The sequence below is a fragment of the Pelodiscus sinensis genome, chromosome 16 (genome assembly GCF_052426305.1).
Source record: "Pelodiscus sinensis isolate ZL-2025 chromosome 16, ASM5242630v1, whole genome shotgun sequence".
In the NCBI taxonomy this organism is placed as follows: domain Eukaryota; kingdom Metazoa; phylum Chordata; order Testudines; family Trionychidae; genus Pelodiscus; species Pelodiscus sinensis.
In genome coordinates, this window is record NC_143067.1 from 36355371 (window position 1) to 36378545 (window position 23175).

At 42.7% G+C, this 23175-nt stretch overlaps 1 protein-coding gene across 2 annotated transcripts in view; it reads left to right on the plus strand.

Moving 5' to 3' along the window:
* DOCK2 (dedicator of cytokinesis 2) overlaps positions 1 to 23175 on the plus strand; it is a 499444-nt gene that overhangs the window by 445137 nt on the left and 31132 nt on the right. For both annotated transcript variants that reach the window (XM_075900153.2, XM_075900154.2), the window contains 8 exons: positions 1855 to 1945; positions 2993 to 3112; positions 4537 to 4626; positions 6418 to 6522; positions 9637 to 9778; positions 14835 to 14916; positions 19201 to 19285; positions 21283 to 21369. In XM_075900153.2, the coding sequence (XP_075756268.2) occupies positions 1855 to 1945; positions 2993 to 3112; positions 4537 to 4626; positions 6418 to 6522; positions 9637 to 9778; positions 14835 to 14916; positions 19201 to 19285; positions 21283 to 21369 (802 nt within the window). The remainder of the gene's footprint in view (positions 1 to 1854; positions 1946 to 2992; positions 3113 to 4536; positions 4627 to 6417; positions 6523 to 9636; positions 9779 to 14834; positions 14917 to 19200; positions 19286 to 21282; positions 21370 to 23175) is intronic.

Consider the following 23175-nt stretch of genomic DNA (forward strand, 5'->3'; position numbering starts at 1 on the left):
AACTAATGATACGGCCAAGAAATGATCTTGAGCGTGTTACTGCGGATTATGTAGCGCTAGGAAGAAGGATCCAAGAATTTGGAGCACAAGTGGTATTCTCCTCCATCCTCCCTGTTAAAGGGAAAGGACTGGGCAGGGATCGTCGAATTGAGGACGTAAATGCATGGTTGCGCAGATGGTGTTGCAGAGAGGGCTTTGGTTTCTTCGACCATGGGACTCTGTTCTGGGTGCAAGGATTGTTAGGAAGAGATGGGATCCACCTAACGAAGAGAGGAAGGAGCATCTTCGCGGACAGGCTTGCAAACCTAGTGAGGAGGGCTTAAGGGCAGATATAGGGTACAGAATGACTTAAACAAATTGGAGGATTGGGCCATAAGAAATCTGATGAGGTTCAAAAAGGACAAGTGTAGAGTCCTGCACTTGGGACGGAAGAATCCCAAGCATAGTGACAAGCTGGGGACCAACCGGTTAAGTAGTAGTTCTGCAGAAAAGGACCTGGGGGTTACAGTGGATGAGAAGCTAGATATGAGTCAACAGTGTGCCCTTGTAGCCAAGAAGGCTAATGGCATATTAGGTTGCATTAAGAGGAGCATTGCCAGCAGATCCAGAGATGTCATCATTCCCCTTTATTCGGCTTTGGTGAGGCCACATCTGGAGTATTGTGTCCAGTTCTGGGCCCCCCACTACAAAAAGAATGTGGAGGCATTGGAGAGGGTCCAGCGGAGGGCAACCAAAATGATTAGGGGGCTGGAGAATATGACTTATGAGGAGAGGCTGAGGGACTTGGGTCTGTTTAGTCTGCAGAAGCGAAGAGTGAGGGGGGATTTGATAGCAGCCTTCAACTTCCTGAAGGGAGATTCCAAAGAGGATGGAGAGAGGCTGTTCTCAGTAGTGACAGATGGCAGAACAAGGAGCAATGGTCTCAAGTTGTGATGGGAGAGGTCCAGGTTGGATATTAGGAAAAACTATTTCACTAGGAGGGTGGTAAAGCACTGGAATGGGCTCCCTAGGGAAGTAGTGGAGTCTCCATCCCTAGAGGTGTTTAAGTCTCGGCTTGAAAAAGCCCTGGCCGGGTTGATTTAGTTGGAATTGGTCCTGCCTAGAGCAGGGGGCTGGACTTGATGACCTTCTGAGGTCTCTTCCAGTTCTATGATTCTATGATTCTATGACCAGCAGCATGTGTGTATAATTTAGAGCAGCATTTAGGCTGCTCTAACTTATGTCAGGGAATTGTCTTGGTGCAAAATCAGGTGAGGATTGGAGCAAGCCACCATATTACTTTGTGTTGTACTGGGTTGTACTGGTGTACTTTGTACACTCAGCTACAGCTGAGGAGCTGGCTCTGTATTTTTTTCTCTTACTTTAGTCTTATCTATGGTATTTGAATGGATAAAATGAAACATCCATGCACAAATGGGGAAAAAGAGCACAGGAGGAAGCAATTGACAAGTTATATAACAATGGCAAGTAGTTGGCAGTAATGTTTTTTTGATCATACTTCAGAGTGCACCAGGGTTTAAATAGGAGAAAATGTAATTTGGCAACATGCACGTTTGTTCCCATTTTATCCACAAAGGGACAAGAATGACAGTTACTTTGGTAAAGTATCATTTTACCAAATGATAACCATCATTTTCCCACAGATGGAAACACAAAGGAAACTCAGCCAAATAAGAGTTAGTTAATAGCTTCCCACCTCTTTCTCCCCAATAATCTTGAGATCTAAGGGTAGTTATTCCATAACATCTTTCACTCTTTATGTGGAGAGTTTCAGCATGTGTGTGCAAGCCATGAATGCATTTTGCCAGAAAACATGTATATGTTTAAACTCTTGTTTTCTTTCCCCTGCAACAGATACTTGTATAAATTGCGAGATCTTCATTTAGATTGTGAAAATTACACGGAAGCTGCATATACCCTTCTCCTCCATACCTCTCTCTTAAAGGTTAGACTGCTGTTCTCACTTGAATGTATATACTGGACCATCACAATTTTTTGATTTAGAAGTGTGTGTGTTTGTATAATATGTCTTAAACAATACATCAAAGACTTTGCATTAATTATTTCAATTATAGCAGTTTAATTTCCTGGTAGTTGAACATACTGAGACATGTAATGAAAATTAGAACATTCTCATTGAAAAGAATTACTAGATGTTCTTAGCTAAGGATTTTATATTGTGACAAAAATAGTTTCACTAAATAATATGAAGACTAAGTATATGACTTGTGGCAGAATTTAACCCTCCATAATTACTGCAATTTTTTCTGACCTACAGTACTCTCAATTTCCAAATTAAGGCTAAATTGATAACTTACATATAATATTAAGCCATAATTAAATTGCCACTGGCAGCTACTGCAATGTGGGCATATTAAAATTTTCATTTTAAATGACAGGGGTCACAATTTCAAATTATTCCCTCTTCCTGTTTGCTTAACTGATGCTTGTTTTAAATGACAGTCTAGTTAAATAGCTGATGTGCCAACAGAGCTGTTCGGAAACTGGAATTTCTGTTCTGTGGGAAATTTTAAAATTGAAATAAAAGTTCTAAATTGGTACAATAAGCTCAAATTTCCAGTTAAATAAAAATTGTGAAAAAATCCAATTCAGGACTACCAAAATATTTTGCTTGGATAGTGACATTTCAATTCATTTTCCTTTACTTCTATACTATATTAATCCGCATTACATGTACATAATACATTGTTTTAATATGATGAAAAAGTAAATAAAAAAAGAAAGGCGCTCAGAGCATTTCATCAGAACCAATGCATTTTAACAGAAAACTGTTCCATGCACAAAATTTTGATCAAACCTAGTAACCAACATATTGAAAAAATTACATCTTCCCTGTGTCATTTCCTACTGTCTAGAATGTTACAGAAATACAGAAGAAACTATTCAGTGTATTTGAGGTTTTTCATTTCCTAGTTAAAGTTTCATTTTTACTTTGCTTTAAAAACTGTGTTTCCTAATGTTTTCTTCATAGTGGTCTGATGAACACTGTGCACCTCAAGTTATGCAAACAGAATTTCAGTACTCACAGACCCATCGGCAGTTGAAAGAGAACTTGTATGAAAAAATTATCGAATACTTTGACAAGGGAAAGGTAACTATGTTTTAACATTCTGACTGTGTTATTTTTGTGCAACACTGGCCTTTAACTGCAGGTTGGATCTCCCTGGTCCAGCACTCTCCAGACCTGACCAGTCCCAGATGAGAGATTTTGCTGGACGAGAGGGGGTCATTTCTGGACCCCTGTCACCAGCTCCCCTGGCCTGGCCAGCTGGACTCCCAGCTGGCTCTCCACCTCCTGCCATACACTGGGGCAGTGGGACCTGTTGGGCAGCCACATGGTAGGGCCCCAGGACCTGCTGGGCAGCCACTGCCACGCTACCATGGCTCTCTTCCCCACTGAGCCACCATTACCACAACTTCCAGCCCTGCCAAGCAGCCACATGCTTGGTCTCCCAACCCTGCTGGGAAGCCCCGCTGCCACCTACTGGGCATCCCTGCCGTCAACTTACTGCAGGCAGCCCGCTGCCATGCCAACCCCACAAGGGCCCTTGCCACTGGTTCTCCTCCGAGACTCTCTGGTTCGGCAACATCCATGCCGGACCATGGATGTTGTCCGACCAGAGAATCCCCATGAAGAAAATTTCAACTTGTGTCATTTATTATATATATATATATATATATATATATATATATATATATATTATCTGTTTGGCTATTAGATAAAATAATTTTGGAACTGGTATTGCAAAGATACCAATGTGGTTTTAGACAGCTGATCAATACACAAGCTGTATATAGGCTACTAAATGCATTTTTATGGTTCTGATCCTGTACCTTTCGATGCCCAACAGTAAAAGAGCCTTTGACTCCAGCACTCAATCTGGCACAGAGTGCTCCGCTCACCATGGGTCTGACACCTCCTCTTGCTTACTCAGGGGATGAGCTCTTGAGGCAGATAGTCACTGTCCCATGCTCACTGCCACAACATTTTCCCAGTCTGTGCTACACACACTCAGTCACTGTTACAAGGTCTGTCTTCACACACAGAGTGTGTCTTTTTCACGCTCTCACCCTCTCTCTCTCTAGCCTCAGCCCCACCCTTTCCACCCGGGCCTACTTCCCTTTTGGGAAGCCTAAAATTGGCCTTTCACCATGTACTAAAATTCATGTAATAGCCTCCCTGGTTTGGAAGCTACACAACCCTGTATTGACCTGTCTCACTTATTTTTGTTATTTAACAATTCATAAAGGTCACAAGATTTTTGGTGGTGTTCTTGTAAGTGTAACAGAGACTCACGTGGTCCCATCTATAATGAACCATGAAATATGTTTACTCTGCACATTAAGCTGTTGTCCTGAAAATTATGGGTGACTTGAGTTTTCCATTTTATATGTGCAGTTAATAAATAACTAGTCAATAAGGAGATATTGTACAAAAATGATTCTTTTAAAACCTTATTTGTCGGTGTTGGATTGTACCTGTGTGCTTTTACTTCTGATGTGATTACTTTGCAGATGTGGGAAGAATCAATATCCTTATGCAAAGAACTCGCAGAGCAGTATGAAATGGAAGTTTTTGACTATGAACTTCTAAGCCAGAATCTGGTAAGAATTGCTCTCCAAAGCATGGCTCTCCAAAACATTTCAGGAACTTAAGTGAATATTTTTGGAAACTGAGGTAGTAGATAGGTAGGTAAGTTTTTGAAGAGTCCATAGGACTTTGTGATCCATATCTATTTTTAGATCATTTCACATTCTTTACTTTGTCACACATCATACCTTGTATTTAAATTCCCGCGCTAAAAAAAACACGTAAAAATAGTTAATGATTATATATGTATGTATGTATATACATGCATATTTAGTCATTTAAGAGATAAGGTGATATGAGACAAAGCAAATCCCTGGAGTGACTACCTTGGTTTGATTGCCTTGCAAGGTTTAAAAATTATCTAAAGGACATAAAATAGGGCTTTTACCCTTGTTTAAAAACATGTAAAAATAAAGGTTTAAAGTAGTCCCTTCTCCCGCCTTGTCCTCCTCCCTCGGATATGCTTTTGACATTAAATCCTGTCAAGCCTAGAGGAGTCTGTGGTGATTAGCAAACTAATGAAGTGGGGCTCATAAGAGCCAATAGAATGAGAGCTGAGAAATTGAAAGAGGAGGGGATTTGTAGCCCTGTGTGGTTTGTTTTTACTCACATGTATTCTTCCTCAAAAATGAATCCACATTTTGTAAAGATTCAGCACTGATACCATTTCGCTGAAGGTGCTAGAGATCAAAATGAACATCCCTGAAGCTTCCAAAAGGGTTAAAATTTGTCATTCCTGAAATGTTTAAGTTGAAGAACAAATCTGGAGGAACCTTGGCTACCCCTCACATATGTACTTTTTCAGGCTTCCACTATGTGTTATAAATCAAAACAACCCTTCTTTAAACCAGACTTTTGCAGACACATTTATATAGCCTGCACTAGACATAATGTTATACTTGAAAACACAATAAATAAAGTGAAGCTAAACAGTAACTACACTAGCATTCTTCCATTCTCTTCAGCTCACTATAGCATATGGCTGCCCCTCAGACACCACTCCTAGGCTACGTCTACATTGGCATCCCTTTCCGGAAAAGGGATGCTAATGTGACGAGTCGGAATTGCAAATCCGTGGGGGATTTAAATATCCCCCGCGGCATTTGCATTTACATGGCTGCTGCTTTTTTCCGGCTTGGGGATAAGCCGGAGAAAAGCGCCAGTCTAGACGCGATTCTCCGGAAAATAAGCCCTTTTCCGGAGGATTTCTTATTTCTACTTGAAAGGGCTTATTTTCTGGAGAATCGCGTCTAGACTGGCGCTTTTCTCCGGCTTATCCCCAAGCCGGAAAAAAGCGGCAGCCATGTAAATGCAAATGCCGCGGGGGATATTTAAATCCCCCGCGGATTTGCAATTCCGACTCGTCACATTAGCATCCCTTTTCCGGAAAGGGATGCCAATGTAGACGTAGCCCTAGTGTCGGCAGTCCTCAGCAAGCTATATTAAGGTTGTCAAGCTCGTTATCCCACTAACCTTACCACTGAAGTTCAACTAGCTACTGTGGATCTTACGTAGTATAATTCTGAGGCGTTTGATCATTCGTTTCCATACTTGCTAATTAGGGGCATACCTGGCTTTGCACACAGTTCATTTTAAATTGTTTGACCCATTTAAGTTAGCTGTGTATTATGCTTGTGTTTATAAATTAGAAAACAATTAATATCGCACACGAAAACAGCATAAAGAGTGACTGAATGCTATTCTTTAAAAAGATATCCTTGTAATGAGTTAAGTATAGAGGCCATTTATGGAAGTGTAATGATTCTGAAAGAACAGAACTGAGAAATCATCATTTTTGCTTTCAGATTCAACAGGCTAAATTTTATGAAAACATTATGAAAATTCTGAGGCCGAAACCAGATTACTTTGCCGTTGGATATTATGGCCAAGGATTCCCCACCTTTCTGAGGGTGAGTCTCTCTGCTTTGTGTATTTCTCCTTCAACGATTTTTATATGCTCATAAAAACCAGCAATGCACAGTTCTGCAGTGTACTAATAATAATGTAGTTAGTCTCTGGGAAAAACTGATCTTTGTTGGCACTAGATTTCACAATTATTGGAAGTATTGTTTGTTATAATAGCACATTTAAACCTCCTCAAATGGAAACACTTCTTAGTTGATTGTCTCTTTATTATGATTCCCCTTGAAGTCAAGAATACCCTTTAACAGTAGAGATGGAGTAAAACAGCAGCATGTTGAATCCTTAAGTAGGCAGAGGATGACCGTATGTTACATAATTCACAGAGAAAGAATAATGGAGGTACAGGATACCAGGAAGCCATGGAACCATGTTGGGAGTTTATATCAAATCTTTAACATTCGTATCAATTTTTACAGACATTGGTAATTATTGGTGGCTTTCATTGTAAGCTAGTGAAAGATGTCACCTGAACTGCTCCTTTGCTACACGTGAAGTGTGCTTGCCCACACCTCGGGGGGGGGGGGGGGGGGGCGGGAGGCAGCAAGCTTAGGTTAAGTCTGCAGTGTTCTAGCTTGCAGCACTTAACTGGCCATGTGAACCCTGCATTGGCTTAATGGTACATTTGCACTGCAGGCCACATAGTCAGACTGGTGCTCACTCAACTTGAGCTAGTACACTAATAGAAATGGCAAAGACTTGGGCTAGCCCCGAGTTCAGAGGCAGGAGGTTGGGCAGCCCTCTGTCTCTACTCAATGAACCTTGTTGCCGGGCTAGTTCAGACTTACAGCAAAGGTAGACGCCTCTGCCCAGTTACTTCAAGTGTGGTTACTTGGAGCTGTCAGCCTGTGCTGGATGGCTTGCTCTCAGATGTAGTGCAGACACGTGAAAAGTTCCACCGCACACTGTAACATATTGCCGATAGTAGGGGTAGGAAATAAGCAGCCCACGGGTCACACACAGTTTGCCAGGGTTAGCCGCCGGCGGATACTTTATTTACTTACATGTCTGCAGGTACAGCCGCTCACAGCTTCCATTGGCTGCAGATCACGGTTCTCAGCCAATGGGAGCTGCAGGAAGCGGTGTCCCAGTCTGCACTGCCTCCTGCAGCTCCGAGCAGCCAGGAACAGCAATCTGCGGCCAAGGGAAGCTGTGAGTGGCCGTACCTGTGCACACGCAGGTAAATAAAGCATCTGATGGCCCACCAGGATCTAATCCTGGCAAAGGGCATCCAGTCCATGGGCACCGGCCTATAGCTTTAGGAGTGCCATAGCAATAGGTCAAAGTGTAAAATGGAGCATTTTGTGTGAGGTAGCAGGATCTGCATGACCAGAGAGTGTATGGCAAGAGGCTACTGATTTACATCTCAGCTTGCTGCACACTAACTCTCTGTATAGATGCACACTGAGTGAGCGCTGTTACCCATCTGAACACACATACACTCGGCACACACACAGTCTCTCTCTATTGTTTGCCTTTTTTCCATCTTACAGTCACCATCTCAGAACCTTAGGCAAGAACCTGAATAAAAATAGCCATTTTCAAAAGCGTTCAAGATTCTTAGGCCCCTTAGTTCAATTGAACTTTGCTGGCATTTGGCAGCCTTATTTGCTTAGGCTTCTTTGAAAATCCCAACCATCTCTTCTAATTCGCAGTCTCACTGGTCTTGTCTTGATTCTGTAGTCCTACCAGGATAGGTCTTTTTGCTCGTGGTCAGTATTTTTGGTTTTGGCAAAACTTTCATGCATTGAAATAATCACCACTGTCCAGAGTCCGTAAGGATATCCCTCACTCAGGCAGATTTGGCATACCTTAAAGGTACTAAGGTAGTTCCAACAGAGGGAGAATTATACCCCTAGGCTTGATTAGCAATGCAATATCACCTTACAGACAAATGTTATGTGGAGGACATTTAGGGATCCTCTGCAGAGGAGGGAATTTCTCCTAGGTGTTAGGTTATGCTTAGATTAAAATATTTGACTAATCACCTTTATTTAATTTAATAACAATTAATTTCTCCCCCTGCATCAAAAATTAACACTGAATGGGTGTGCTTCACATATTTATAAGGGCACTTGACTCTTTCCTTTCTGGTGTTATAAAGCAACCTCATCAGACGCAGCACACTGAACAAGAGATGAGAACTCCTTGAAATTGGTTGTGCTGTGATTGAGAAAAGTCTATAATATGGCAGGAGTGGGCCAGCGAGAAAGGAACTTATACATATATTATAAAGCAAGTCTCTTCTCTAAAGGGGAAAGAAGAAAAGGAATTTTAGTATTTTACCCACCTGCCTATTGCTAGTTGAAGTACTACAGTTAAAGCAGGTTTTGCCCACGAAAGCTCATGATAATGTACGTATATTTTTGTTAGTCTCTAAGGGTATGTCTACACTACCACCCTAGTTCGAACTAGGGTGGTTAATGTAGGCAACCAGAGATGCAAATGAAGCCCGAGATTTGAATTTCCTTGGCTTCATTTGCATGTTGCCGGGCGCCGCCATTTTTAAATGCCGGCTAGTTCGGACTCCGTGCCCACAGCTACACGTGGCATGGACTAGGTAGTTTGGATTAGGCTTCCTATTCCAAACTACCTGTACTCCTCGTGGAACGTGGAACGAGGAGTACAGGTAGTTCGGAATAGGAAGCCTAATCCGAACTACCTAGTTCGTGCTGCGTGTAGCTGCGGGCATGGAGTCTGAACTAGCCGGCATTTAAAAATGGCATCGCCCGGCAACATGCAAATGAAGCCCAGGAAATTCAAATCCCGGGCTTCCTTTGCAACTCCGGTTGCCAGTATTAACCACCCTAGTTCGAACTAGGGTGGTAGTGTAGACATACCCTAAGGTACCACAGAACTACTTGTTTTTTTAAAAGTTGCTTATCTCACACTGAGCTTTTTTTTCTCCTGTCTCGAAGCATGAAACATTATTTTGGGGGAATCAGTGAAATTTTCCTTTGGCTCCTGGAAGTGGATTTCTGAACTAACTAGAGACCCCTGTCAGGTTCAGAGACACCCACAATGCGGGGCACTATACAAACACACACCTCGCTCCTGCCCCAAAGACCTTCCAGTCTAAGAAGTCTAATATTCGTCTCTTGCAGAACAAAGTGTTCATCTACCGTGGGAAGGAGTATGAACGGAGAGAAGATTTCCAAGCACAGTTAATGAGCCAGTTCCCAAATGCAGAGAAGATGAACACCACCTCAGCCCCAGGAGAGGACATCAAAAACTCTCCTGGTCAATGTATCCTTTAATATAGACATTTACAGAATAAGGAAAAAGTTGTTTTATCAAGGGACCCTGACAGCAACACTGCTGAAATTTGTGGTGCCTGTGAATCATGGTTTATAGAGATGGCAGGCACTGAGACTGGTTCTAGAGGACTTTGATCAGTAAAGATTATGAGAGTCTTGTGAGGTGCTGAGAATTCTCAAATGCTCTAAATGAAAAAACCAGAATCAGGCTGCCTTACTTTCCTGCTGAAGTACTTGGTTCAGAGAAAAGGGCTTTTGCCATATGTAGTAGGTAGATGTCTCTTCAAGGCAGACAAGGCCGGACAGAGAAAAGTCCTTCTCGCTTACCGCAGAGAGCAGGATAAAAGAAACGGGTTCAAATTGCTGCCCAGCATATTTAGATTGAATCTTAGGAAAAACATCCGACCTACACGGAAAGTAGGACATGGAACACAGAACCTGGGGAGCTTGTGGAAGCGCCTTCGCTGGAGGTTTATGAAAAGAGGGTCGGTCGTGGGTGGTTTAGACACAACGAATGTTGCATCTTGGTGGGGGGTTAGACTTGGTGGCTTTTGAGGTCCCTTCTCAGCCAGTGGTTCTATGGTTCTAACATGGATCTTTGTTAAGTAGGAAGGTGACTATAGGCTAGGGACTTCTGTACAGTAGTATGATGTGAGTCTGTGGACTGAGGCAGTACGGCCTTCACAAATGGCATTCATGCAACAGCATGTGGCAGGGGGACTGGTGACTTGGCAGGAGTCCCTGGGGAGCTCCGGCCCTGGTGGCCAGAGATTTCCCGCTCCAGCAGCAGTGGGGCTGATGGCTCCAGGGCCTGGGGAGTCCCGTCTGGGCTGGCAGCCTGGGGGCTGGTGTCAGAACCCTGAGGCAGTGGGGTCAAGGCCTGCATGGAGCTGGGCGCAGTGAGGCCAGAAGTAGCTAGCAGTAGGGAGGGGCTGGCAGGTCAATGACAGGGGACTTCCCCTAGTCTGGTAAATCCCTAATTTGGGACCAGTCAGGTGCCTGACCAAGGAGGTCCAATCAGTACACTAGTCTGAAATGGAAAAGGGAAAGGAAGAACAGTGAGGGATTAACTAGAACAGGAAAGGGCAATAACTTTTGATCGGGGAACATTCCAAGAATTTGGTAAATGGTCCAGAGCCTCCCTCTTTTGTAATATTAGCAGAGGAGGTGCAGGGTCTGGGATGGTGGTTGGATGCAGAAAGGAGTTCAGAGTTGAGGAGTGGGGTGTGGGAGGGAGTCCGGAGTCTGGGAGAAGGAGGGGCATGCAGGGTGTGGGAAGGGTTACTGGTGCAGGAGTGGATTCTGATTTAAGAGAGGGGTACAGGACTTAGGAGGGTCCAGAGGCAGGGTGCAGGAGGGGGTGCAGAGGGTTTAGGTTGTGACCTGGAGCAGGGAATTGGTGGGAGGGAAGAAATGAGGTGCAGGTGCAGGCTCTGGCCAGAAGGCACTTACTGTAGTAGGCGGCTTCCGGCCAGCAGCCCAGCAAGACCCTCAGGCAGGCTCCCTGCCTGTTGCACCTCCACATGCCACTCAAAGCAGCCAGTAGCTGGGGACGGGTGTGTCTCTGCATCTCCCTCTTTGCATGTGGGGACCCTCACCTGCTGACTGTAACACAAGCACAAGCTGATCTGCGAGGATTGTGCTGGGGGCAGGGGCAGTGTGTGACACCCCCCTGTCATAGGGCATGCCGCACAGAGACACACACACTGGCCCCAGCAGCTAGTTACTTTGAGCAGCATGTGGGGCTGCAGCTGGCAGGGAGCCTGCCTGAGGGTCTAACTGGTCTGTGGGGCACTGGTGGCCCAGAATATCATGGTGGGCCAGATCTAAGGGTCTAGTGGCTGGATGTGGCCCCAAATTTTGCCCACCCCTGAATTAGAACACACAAATGGAAGAAAAATACAGAATGTTCTGAATTTGTAATAGAAACTGCACGGAACATGAAAAGTGGTGTAGGTTAGCCGTCACGCTGTATGGAACAGACACAAACTAGGCATGGTGTTCCACTAACCGGTAGTTCAGTCAGAATCTGTAACCTGCATTGCTAAAATATTCCTACATCCCTCAAAGACCTGAGCGTCAGCAAACATTGTTATTTTTTTTTCTGGATGTGCAACAGATGGGCTGTGTGATCTTCAGCAGCTGTTTCCCCTCTCTGTCCCTCAGTAGTTAAAAAAAAAAGAGAGAGATTATGGATTTTTTTACTTCAGAGATAAACTATAAAGATAAATTTCTGTTTGGCGAGCACTTTGAGAAGCTCACATGGACGGTTTTCTGTCACTGCAAAGTGTTGTTATTAAATGCAATTAATGTGTTTAATGTTCTATCATCAAATCTTATGAACTATTAAATGTATTTAATTCAAGTGCTTTCACAACATACTATCAGTACTACTTACATCTGTCCAATATTTTTTGGTTCCTTTCAATCCCGTGAACTTTCTGAATGATAAGAAAAGGCAATATTTTGTTGAAACGTCATAAATATAAATGACAGGTTTCAAAAGGGGTAGCTATATTAGTCTGTTTCAGCAAAGGTAACAAGGAGTGTGGTGGCACTTTAAAGACTAACAAAATGAATAGGGCATAAGCTTTCATGAGATACAACCCACTTCCTTGGCTGTTTGAAGAGAAAAGAAAAGAAAAAAGCTAATAGCACTGATGTCACACTCCCATCTCTGTATCCCTTCCTTTTTTCTTTTCTTTTCAAGAGTCTGAGGAAGTGAGTTGTGTCTCACTAAAGCTTATGCCCTAATAAATTGGTTAGTCTTTAAAGTGCCACCGGACTCCATGTTAGAAATATAAATGTTTCACAGTTTCTACTTTATAACAGCTTGTCAAGAGACCATCTGTTCCTTTCTTATTTCGCAACACTCAGTAGGGGGATAAAAAGCACTCAAAAAGAAGCTGTTATTGTACTTAATTTACCCTCCACCTTCCCTTCAAAAAAACATACTTTAGCATATGGACATAGGATAGCTTTTGAAATCCACTCAGCCTGTTGCTACATGCTGGGCATCATTTCAGAAGTCTGTTTTTCTTCATTTTTATGTGAACAACACATTGCAATTGTCCTCAGAAGCTACACATGAAAATGACTGAGACTACATGGGCTGGCTTCTTAGTACTGCTTGTAAATAAATCATGCACATGCTTGTCACACACTTGAAATCTAAGTTTAAACTTACTTAGTCACTGACACAGGGCTTGTCTCCTCAGCATGGGTCTTTTCTGCTAAATAATCCTTTGCTTGAGTTAGAAGTACATGGTGGCACAGTGACATCATTCTCAACAATATTCTCCCTTCATCCACGAAATGTACCTGTACTGCTGCATGTAGAGTGTTAGTGCTCACAGCGTGCTCACAGCGTGCTCACAGCGTGCTGTGTACTAACTGCCCTAATGGATTCTGGTACTGAACATTTCCTAGCAGGTGCTGAGGTAGGACTCTGACACTGTGTTTAACACAGACTCGGAAACTTGTCCTGCATGCTAGCTGTGGCCACGCCGGCCGCTGAATGCACAACATGCTGGTGAGCACTAGAATTTCTGCCCCAACTGGTGCTGCATGAACACATCTTGGGCAGACAAGCCCTTGCCATTTGAAATGCCTTTGTTGGGCTTGTGATATTGTTGTTTTCAAGGGGGCACGATGTTGTTGTTGTGAAGGGCTCTCGATGAAAAGGAGAACTAATACGCAAATGTGCATGCATTTGAAAACAGTGGAGGAGCCTGTTCTCTTTTTTTCAGCTCTCTGGAGCTCACAGGGGCCTATGTCACTCACAATATCTGGAGGACTTTTGCTGCAGAAAGCAATCATTTCACAAAAGTGGCAAACACCTCTTTATAGTGACACCTCAGTTTCCAGTTTCACATGGGCAGGCTGTCTCTCTTCCAAGGCTTGTTCCTCCTGTGCCTGTCCTCTCTCTCACCCTGACTTGTGGGGTACTCTGTCTAGTTTAGTCTTCTTTCAGGTTTGCACACAGTTTATCTTCACCTGCCTCATGTAGAACAACAGGGGTGAGCAATGGCATTGGCTACCTTGAATGTGTCAGGCCGGCAGGTGGCATTCCTGTCTTTTACAGGCTTTTCACGCATGACCTCCCTTAACAGCTTGTCTAACTGAAAGGGCCCTTGTACACCACCTGACTTTTATAGATCCCATTGTCATTTCTTATGTCACCAGGCAGTGGTGCCATGGCTGTGCGGGTTCCCAGCATTTGGAACTCATGGCAGGACTAAATATTAGACGATCCCTGGCAAGCGTTTGTCTAACCTGCTCTTATCCAGTGATGGGGATTCTGCAACCCCTCTAGGCAATTTGTTCTAGTTCTTAACCACCCTGACAGGAAGTTTTTCCAAAAGTCCAATCTAAATCTCTCTGGCTGCAATTTAAGCCCATTGCTGCTTGTCTTGTCCTTAAAAGTTAAGGAGATTTTTTTTTCTCCCTCCTCCGTGTAACAATCTTTTATGTACTTCAATTATTTTGTTGTTTGGAATGTTCCTGGTGGATCACTCACTTCTTGTCAACTTTTTGAATGGGATGAGTCACTACTATACATAAGGAAAGATGGTGGAATCTGACCTTTAGTGCTTGAGTGAAATATGTAGGAATATGAAATATGGCCATGAAATATTCTATTAAAACAAAGCACCTTCTTATAATATGGAAATCTACAATATAAGAGACCCCCAGTAATTTGCCCACCGGTAAACATCATGATATTTGGCCATTCGATGCCATATGTTATACCATGTCAGAGTTAGTAATGAAAATGTTTGTATTAAGTAGGCTTTCTTTTGCAATACAATAACTATTCAGTTTTATAAATTAACTCACAGGCACTCTTAACCTAACAGTAAAACTACTCAGATAACTGATACTGTATTGTGCATATATCTCAAAATTAGTCTGCATTTCAGCATTAATATTTCTTCTCTCAAATGAAAATCTGAGGAAGATTGTTCTCAGACAACATATTTGTTTTACCAGGCTACATATTTCATATTAATACTTTGTAAGTCCTTAACTTGTATGATTTTTAGACATTCAGTGCTTTACTGTGCAGCCGGTTTTGGAAGAGCACCCCAGATTCAAAAATAAGCCAGTGCCTGATCAAATCATAAAGTAAGTTTACTTCTGTTTGATAAATGTTGCCATGAAAGGGGTGAGTGTTTGGGTTAATAGTCTAAGGAGAAAAGACAATTAGTTTATTAACAGAGCCAACTTATTGGTGAAGCACGGAGCATGCACTTATCTCGGTTGCTAAATATATGTTCCTGACATTTTAGAGAACCTCAGCCATTTAAACACCACCGTATGTGCACAGAAAAACAAAAACAAAAACAACTTACTCTGGATAGGCGGCCAAATTCTGTTCTAATATATATCCACTGCAGCTTCATTGATTTCCTGGGACTGAAAGGTTGTGTGCCAAGGTCATGTTTTCCCATAGTCTGCTTTTCTTCTCCCCAAAATGTAATTTCAGCTTCTTATCCCAATTCCATGGGGAACTGAAGGGGACAGAGGATGTTTTTTCTAGTGCAGGACATGAATTTGTATACTTGTCTGGCCTACTATTTATTGCTTCCTCACTGTGTACGAAGTGAGGTGTGATGGGAATTGGAAGGCAGCAAATGTTAATTCCTGCAAATTCCCTCCTGAAACTGCTTATTGAAAGCCTGGGCGAAGAGCAGCAGGCATAGGGAGCTAGAGACAGGTTTAGATTAAAAGCCGATCCACCCGGCCTGTAGCAATAACCACCCACCAAAACAAACACCGCAGCTGAGCACCAGGGGCAGCAGAACCAATATCAGTAAAGGAACAGAGACAGGTCCCATTTCACCACTACTCTATATGCCATTGTAGTCTCCCCACCCTTTCTTTCTTTTCCCTGGGCACGGTTTCACAACCCCAAGGCAGCATCGTGACAACAGCTGCCTTTCTGTCCTCCTCCCCTCTCAGTGCCAAGCGGACATCCTGGGCACCCCAGGAACAGTGACACCACTCATCTGGCTCACCAATCCCTGCCTGAGACAGCAGTTGTCACCTCTGCACATTAAAAGTGACTAGTGCTTGCATGACCCTCTCTCACTGTCTGCAATTTTCCCAGTGTGTCTACTCATATTTATTTTCAGGTCCTTCCTGACACCTTCCTTCCCCACTTGTCCTTTCCTGAACTCTCCTCGCAGCTGGCTCTGTCCTGAGTTCATAGGCTAGGGAGGGAGAATCCTGCTTGTGCAATGAGCCCCAGGGTGGATGGATCTTCCTCCTCATTCAAATCTGGACTGGATTCACACACCTTACCTCCCTCCCTCCCCAGCTGTCCCAGCTCACAGGGCTCCTGGGAAGACTCTTGTTCCCAGGGACTGGTTCCATTGCCTCAGGAGACCACTCCTCCTTGCCAGCAACGTTCCTGGATCCTGCTGTCCCACGTGTTGTTAATCATCTAGCAGATCCACTTTTAGATCTCTTCTTGCCACGAATGGTTCCAGGAAAAAGTGGTCAAAACTGAATTCCCTTTCCAATGATGAAAAAATGTGCATCTTTTATAGAGTGGAAATGTGATAGCTTGATTCAGATCAGCTCTCAGTAGCCACTTTTGCCCAGCATGTTCAGCTGTGATATAAGGCCAAGGATATTAGCACTAGACACCCTCTCCTTGGAACTGATCATCTTTCTTTTCAGGAGCATGCACATAACAGCCAATTATCCTTATCTTTTTAGTCTAATCCTGTTCAGGCGGCTTTGCAGAAATATAAGACCAGTGATATCTTCTTAGTTAAATAAAAGGGTCTTGATTCTTAGCTAAGAAAAATTTCTGAAAGCAACTGTATTATGTTTGAGAAGGCCGATGTCATGTAGTTCCACATTGGAAGGTTTCCACATTGGGAGGGTTAAAGGTAACTTTTAACAATATTAAGTCTCTCCAAAAAGAAGGCTAAAAGTTCAATAGATTTTTTTATTGTCCTGGTAAATACAGTTAGACTCCCCTGGCTGGCTTCTTCGGACTGATAAACTGTTCCATGGGCTTTTGTTACATTCCGAATGGATTACTGCAATTCATTGTCTGCAGGCTTGTCAGTCGCATCTTTACAGACATTGCAACTAGTCCAGAATGCAAAAGCACAATGGAGCCACCTAAAACACAAAGGATGCAAAGAAGCACATTTCCTTTATTTTCAAATGTAATTTGTTGCTCCAGTTTCAACTTGACTTTATTTGATCATTGGTGACTGGGAAGGACCTCAATGAATCTGGCCCTCTTTTAACAGGACTTTGAAGTCACTGCAGGGATAGCCACAGTTTGAACTTGGTGACTGTAAGACTCTTGAAATCCTCTACATAAAGGCAAATCTTTTGCTTTATGTAAGATTTTATAATCACGTGTCAGCTGCAGATGGCACTAAATTTCTTCCACCTATAACAGGGAGGGTACACTTACAGAAGAACACTTGTTTGTAGCTATAATTCTTATGTAATAGTTGCTTTTAGTGTATGATTTCTAGTAAATTGGTTGAAAAGTGCCCTAAAAGGGGCTATATAAAGGTTTTTGAAGTGTTATGTCTCTTTAATCAGCATGATTTGTCAAAGAGGTCATTTCAGTGAATGTCACCCAGTTCTGGAGTCAACAAAATGAGAGTGCACTTTGCCCAGACTAGGCCTGATGGCTTTTAATCCTACTCTGCCAAAATACAAGGTTATTTCTGAAATTCTTTCTGGTAATATTTACGTAACTTACACCTAGACATATATAATATAGCTTTTGCCCTACAAAGTCAGTCACTGCTTATCCTTAAACCGAATTCCTAGAATTAAATCTCTCTGGGTATGTCTACACTACCCCGCTAGTTCGAACCAGCAGGGTAATGTAGGCATACCGCACTTGCAAATGAAGCCCGGGATTTGAATTTCCCAGGCTTCATTTGCATAAGCGGCTACACGGGGCACGAACTAGGTAGTTCGAACTAGGCTTCCTCATTTCACTAGGAGTAACGGTAGTTCGAACTAGGAAGCCTAGTTCGAACTACCTAGTTCGTGCCCCGTGTAGCCGCGCTGCACGGGGTTCGAACCAGCGGGGTTTTTAAAATGGCGGCTCCCCGCTTATGCAAATGAAGCCTGGGAAATTCAAATCCCGGGCTTCATTTGCAAGTGCGGTATGCCTACATTACCCCGCTAGTTCGAACTAGCGGGGTAGTGTAGACATACCCTCTCTCTCTCTCTCTCTCTCTCTCTCTCTCTCTCTCTCTGTGTCTGGGTGTATCTACACTGAATCCTTAGCTCGAAATAAGATACGCAAATTGCTCTACGCAAATTGCGTATCTTATTTCGATTCTTTTTTGAAATTGGCTATTTTGAAATTTGGTGTATCTACACGGTGCCAAATTTTGAAATAAAGCACTATTTCGAGACATCCCTTTTCCCTCGTGGAACAAGGTTTACAGGGATGCCAAAATAGCACGTCCACTATTGTTCGCAATAGTGGACGCATTCAAAAGATGCAGGGTAGCTCTTTCGGGATACCTTTGGTATCCAGAAATAGCATTGCAGTGTAGACGTACCCTAAGTCTGTCTGTCTACCTATCTGCCTCCCTTCTCCCCCACCCTCCACTCGTAGCAGTAGAGTATTTAAAGGGCTAGGACTGTATGTGTTGTATTCTTTCCAAGTTCTCTATCAGTACACTATCATTGTATCTTAAAGCGGCTGGGGGAAGGTGATGTATGTTCCTCTTGCAGTGCAGCAGTAAATGAAGATTATGTTTTAGTTCAGGAGATCATAGTATGAAATTGCACTGAATGCTACTGATGAATTCTACCTTGATATTCTGCTTCTATAAGATTTTCTTTTCCAAAATCCATCCATGCGTTAAAAGAAATAATTGTTGATATCTTCATATGTTCAATAAGCAGGTATTTTGCTGGGTTGTAAGCCGAATTACCAGGCAATCTGATCAAATGATTTGGCATGGGAAGTGGTTGAATAAGCACACATTTAAGTCCAAAACAAGATATTATCTATTCCACTTGGTCAGTTACTCTTCTTAACAAGATACAGTGCTTTGTGGGTTCAACTATAAAACATAAGTTAAAGGTGGGTGTCAGTAAAAGCAAAACCCTCCATTACAGCTTCCTCGCAGAATTCCAGATATATTCTGAAAGGCTCACAGCTGAAAGTGACCTCTCCAGGTCACATATGAGGCAAATCTATGATGAAACTTACAATACTACTCTCTCTTCTCGATGGATACAAGTTTTCAGTCTTCCACACTCTCCCTGCTGTACTTTTCATGAACAGTAAATACACGTAATTTTAAAAAAATAAAACCAGACACAAAATAAAACCATTTACTGTGATGGTAGGATCCAGCTGTGTTTAAAGTATGCTGTTTGCTTCTTTTTTTAATCTTTCAGCTTTTATAAATCCAACTACGTTCAACGATTCCACTACTCAAGACCAGTCAGGAAAGGATCTATTGACCCTGAAAATGAATTTGCTGTAAGTAATTTTTTGACATTGGCAACACATTTGTAAAATGTTAGACTTGCTAGGGTTTTGAATGCAGAGCTTAACCCTATAATAGCCATGCCCAGCTGTTCCACTGTGGAAGGCCTACTTTGAAGATCGTGAAATAAGACCAATTTTCATTTCAACTACACTACAAGTTAAATAAAACCATGGCTTCTCTAGTTCTACATTGCTCTAAGTATTTTTCAACATATTCTTGTTATACATTTTTGGATGTGTACCCTAATTCTTTATTTTATAATCTTAATGCATCATTGTTTGAGTTTTAGGCAGAACCTCTCAGGTAAGTATGTTAAATATAGTTCTGTTATACTGGGAAGCTCAGTAGTAAAATGTTCTACTGTTAAACAAGACAAAATATAAATACTTATCAATAAAATGCATCACCATCTCTACTTTATAACTGCTCCACTCATAAGCTACTAGTCTGAGCTAAGGCATATAAATCATCTGTTTTCATCACTCGTGAAGTGTTGAAGACTGTATTTATCAAATAGACTTACATCAGCTGTTTAATAATACAACAGCTACAAATAATGTCCTTAGTTTTAATACACTTTGATATCTACAAGTGATATAAATTATATGATTTTTTATAATGTCATGTACAACAGTTTGGCAAGTTTTCTTTCTTCAAGGAATAAATATATAATGTTATATTATATCATAACATTGTAAAATTGAATGTGTTTTTTGGGTCACATTTTATGGTAAGCCACGGCTGTCAGGAAATAGATGGAAGAAGAGCTTAGGTTTTCAGATTTGTAAGAGCACCTTAATTTCAAAATTGTACGAAGCACTTAAATTATATGTGGTATTCTGATCGGTGACTAAATTATATGTATTGTTCTGAACGGTGACTAAATTATATGTGTTGTTCTGAACGGTGACTAAATTATATGTATCGTTCTGATCAGTGCCTAACAACACTAGCTAGTGAAACCAAGGTGTGGACAGGGAAAATACATACTGTCCCAAAACTCTGAGCAAGTGACATTGGGTTCATCCTATGCTCCCAGTTCTAGAACTTTTAATGTCCGAGTATGGTGATGTGGAATGGGTTTGTCTGAGAATCCGACACTATGGTTACACACTGTACCTTTTGAGGAAGGGAAATATTAGTATTTCTGGTCTGCATATGGGGAAGTTGAAGTTGTGTCTGCATTAGAGCAGTTGTTAAAATTTCCCACTGTTACTACCAGTCTGCTCCCCATGGTAACAATACTAGGAACATTAGGTTAGGCAGGCCACTAGCAATTAAATCCACCTTGTTGTCTAACCCACAGCAAAATGGTTAAAATTCTGTGCTCTAATGCAGAACTGCTAGGCTGCTCAGGCCAGTTGTTTTCCTTAAAGGTTCTCAATTCAGAGTAAAAAAGGCCAGAGTTAGTGATTTACCAGGGATCAGACACTGTCAATATTATTTACATTATTATTTCAAACATTGTTAGCCCGCCTCTCTATTTAAAATATTCAAGGCGGCTTACAAAATATTTAAAAACACAATAAATAAATATATATAAAACAACATATAGGACTCCAAGGTGGGGGGGCATAAAATCTGCTAAAATACCTCAAGAGGAGGGACACGCATACAACTAAACACCAATAAAACCACAGGAAAAAAGGGTAATTAACTTAAATTACAGATTACCCTCCAATGCTTCCTAAGACCAATTCTTACGACATGCTACTTTACAATAGATACCAAGAATTCACCAATAGTGGCAGAGTTGGGAGTAGAATTTCAGGGGTTCCTTGTCTTGTCTTGTCTAAACTGAGAGTTTAATGATGACACAATTTTGAAACAATAAACCACAAATTGCTGTTCTGGAGTCCCATTTCTGCCTCTTTGTGCAAATCATTCAGTGTCATCTTTCCACCTAATCTTTTGCAATATAACTTCCATCACACCTGAAATATCCTGAAAATACTAAAGGTATCTCTTTTTTCCCCCCAATGGACAGTCTATGTGGATTGAGAGAACGTCATTTGTTACAGCATACAAACTTCCTGGAATTCTGCGTTGGTTTGAGGTTATCTCCATGTCACAGGTGGGTATTTACATGCTAAGTATCATGATATTTGTCTGGAAGTGGGTGACAGGAGAGGGATCGTGTGAGGATTACCTGATGTGTTTCCTCCCTCTGAGGCATCTGGTACTGGCCACTGTCGGTAGACAGGATACTGGGCTAGATGAACCTTTGGTCTGACCCAGTATGCACTTCCTTATGTTCTTATATGTAAATTAATGTATATACATGCAGGCTGTGTCTACATTGGCACCCCTTTCCGGAAAAGAGATGCTAATGTAGACTTTGGAATAGGCAAATCCGCGGGGGATTTACATATCCCCCGCAGCATTTGCATTAACATGGCTGCCGCTTTTTTCTGGCTTGGGGAAAAGCCGGAGAAAAGCACCAGTCTAGATGTTATTCTTCGGAAAGTAGGAATAAGAAATCCTCCGGAAAAGGCTTTATAGACGGAAAAGACAGAGAATAACATCTAGACTGGCGGAAAAAAGCGGCAGCCATGTTAATTCAAATGCCGCGGGGGATATTTAAATCCCCCGCGGATTTGCCTATTCCAACGTGCTACATTAGCATCCCTTTTCCGGAAGGGATGCCAGTGTAGACGTAGCCGCAGTGTAGAAGTTCTAACACCAGACCTATCCCATCCATAGGATGAATTGGGGCAGCCACTCCAGGCCCCATGCTTATGGGGGGCCCTGCAGTGGCCACACTAACTATCCTATGGACAGGAGGGACCTGGGAATTACATAGGCCTGCAGGAGGTCACAGCAGGGGTCACAACCCTCCACTCACCACTGGGAGTTAAAGTGACCCAGCAGCCTTCTTTGCTCTGCCACCCTCCTGGCCCTCTGGACTTAGCTTCTCCGCAGCGGTGCAATTACTAGTAAAGCTGCTAGTACCACATGATACTCACCCTAGGAATCTGACGCAAACTCACTTATGAAATCCTCCTGGCCCCATGGCACTCTGTTTCTCACCACCACCATGGAGAAGCATGGTGCAGCAGGCCAGGAGAGGGCTATTCAGCAGGGTGGAGCAGGCTGCCTGCGTTCTCCGGCTGCCACCACCCGCATGGTGAGTGGAGAGGGACCCTTGCTGCTGCTGCACCAGCATCCCATAATCCCCTGGGCTGGGTTGTTTGGGAGTGTGAGTAAGCAGGTGGAGTGGGGGCGGAGCAGGGGTGGGGCTTGGTAAACGGGTGGGGTGGGGCAGGGCCTGTGGTGGGGGGGAGTTGCTCCTGGCCCTCTGTCTACCCTCAGAACTGCCCTGTCTAACCCAGGCTGACATGGAGATTAGATGGTTCAAAATGTTCTCTTTTGGTTTATTTTCTAAATTTACTTACAAGACTACTACTGCTACTCCCTCATGGGTGTTTTTTTTTTCTGAAATCACTGCAAGCTGCATGCAAACTATTTCAAAACATCATAATAGAAGCTCGACCTAGATGTATTCCCCTCCTCCCGCAGAAGAAAGAACGCCCCCATGGTTAAACAGCAGCGTGAAAGAGGCAGTTAGAAGCAAAAAGGCAATCGTTGAAACATTGCAGTCAAACCCTAGCGAGGAAAGAAGAAAGAAACATAAACTCTGGAAAGTCAAATGCGAAAGTGTAATTAGGCAGGCCAAAAAAAAAAAGAATTTGCAGAGCAACTAGCAAAAGACACACAGAGGCTTTTTCAAAAGTATCTTTTGAAAAAGCCTCTTTCGAAAGTGGCTTGCAGTCTAGACGTAGCCTCTTTCAAAAAAGAGCGTCTAGATTACAACCAGTACTTTCGAAAAAGCAAGCCGCTTTTTCAAAAGAGAGAACCCAGGCAGTCTGGATGCTCTCTT